Source organism: Fukomys damarensis, unplaced genomic scaffold, assembly GCF_012274545.1.
Source record: "Fukomys damarensis isolate Sample0158 unplaced genomic scaffold, DMR_v1.0_HiC HiC_scaffold_1, whole genome shotgun sequence".
In the NCBI taxonomy this organism is placed as follows: Eukaryota; Metazoa; Chordata; class Mammalia; order Rodentia; family Bathyergidae; genus Fukomys; species Fukomys damarensis.
The window spans coordinates 28,841,793-28,843,420 of record NW_022900913.1 but is presented as its reverse complement, the minus strand read 5'-3'; the positions used below and the strand labels follow the sequence as shown (position 1 = coordinate 28,843,420).

The following is a 1,628-nucleotide window of genomic DNA, read 5'->3' as shown; positions in this document are numbered from 1 at the left end:
TTATGGGGGTTCAGGGGCGCACGCGGCTACCTTCCAGGCACTTGAGCGATGGCTGCTGGGTCGGGAGCAGGCGTGGTTCTCCTTCCCGCGTTGGATCGGGGCCCGGCCTACCTCCCGGCGCTTGAGCGGTGGTGGCTGGGTCGGGAGCAGGCGTGGTTCTTCCCGCGGTGGATCTGCCCGGCCTACCTCCCGGTGCTTGAGCGATGGCTGCTGGGTCGGGAGCAGGCATGGTTCTCCTTCCAGCGGTGGATCGGGGCCTCTATTTGTTGGGTTTTGATGGAGGTTTTTTTTTTTTGTTTTTTGATGGTGGGGATGAAACCCAAGGCTTTGCTCATGGTTTACCACTGAGCCCTTCCTTACAAGTAATACAGCTATTTCTATCCAGGAAAACTAGCGTTTACTGTTGCACATGTGACAATGAGCTCTCCAGTATTCTAACCAAAATGTCCACATATTCCCTAGGAGAAATTTTGAGTCCCAATGATCTCATGTCCCCTCATTTCAGATTCTTATGTCTTGTTCCTGAGCAATCAACAGTGTACTTCATCGTGTGTTAAGTCATCCAGACATATTTGTTTTTGTTTGAATCTCTTCCAAATTGCTATGGAGACAAATGTAAACAGATTATGATTATGAGCTAAGCATTAGAAAAAGTAAGAGGATGTTTAGATTCTTAGATGGCTGAGCATTAGATCACCCATACCTTAGATTAGGGAGAGAATATATTGCTACCTAATTGCTTATTCTTTTTTATAGTATGATTGAAGCCTTTGCAAATCCTGAGCATACCACTTCTCATTCATTTTGTGTAGATACAAGTTCAGAAATTTCTAGGTAAGAATTTTTATTCACTGTACCGTTTTGAAATAATCATGTTTTACAAATAAATAAGAGTATGAATTGATGTTTGGTTGTACCGATTTGAAATAAGTGGTAAACATTTTGATTAAAACCTAAGAAAAAAACAAAAGCAACTTGAAGAGCAATGTAGGTGTATGTTTATGACATCTTAGTTATTCAAATATTTTCCTCTATTAGTTTTCAAGTTTTACAGTGTATGTAATTTATAATGTGTTATATCTACTGACATCGTTTAGTTTTTCCTGTATGCTTAAAGACAAACAGAAATTATGTTAGAGCAATTATTTCAGGAAAAATATTGTGGATATATATTTGAAAGGTGTAATTGGTGCTCATTTTCAGCTTTTAGTTTGTGATAGCATGTACTCCTCTTCAGAATTATATTTATATGTCTTTTAAATTTTTAACAGGTTGAAAGATTGTTTAATGCTTAGAAACCTTGCTAAAATACAGTAGGAAAATACAGCACAGCTTTACTTCAGAAGAAATTAATATTATTAGAATTGGTCTTCTTACTAGTTGTTGAAAGCAAAGGCCAATAAAGTTTTCTTAAAATAAGCACATAAGTTGTGATGCCTGTTTTTCATGGATTTGCCAGAGTTTTGTTTTTGAGCATTTTGAATGTTCATTGAAAGCGGATATTATTGCTGAAAGGGAATGATTCTAAACTCGAATAAATCTAAGTCCAGGGATGTATTTAGCTCAGTGGTTCTGCTGCCTGCCTCACAAGCACCAGGACCCGCGTTCGATCCCCAGTACCAAATATA

General features: G+C 38.8%; 1 protein-coding gene across 3 annotated transcripts in view; it reads left to right on the top strand.

Moving 5' to 3' along the window:
• Cplane1 (ciliogenesis and planar polarity effector 1) overlaps positions 1-1,628 on the top strand; it is a 134,985-nt gene that overhangs the window by 55,851 nt on the left and 77,506 nt on the right. For all 3 annotated transcript variants that reach the window (XM_010605485.2, XM_010605486.2, XM_010605483.2), the window contains exon 31: positions 757-834. In XM_010605485.2, coding sequence (XP_010603787.1) covers positions 757-834 — 78 coding nt within the window. The remainder of the gene's footprint in view (positions 1-756; positions 835-1,628) is intronic.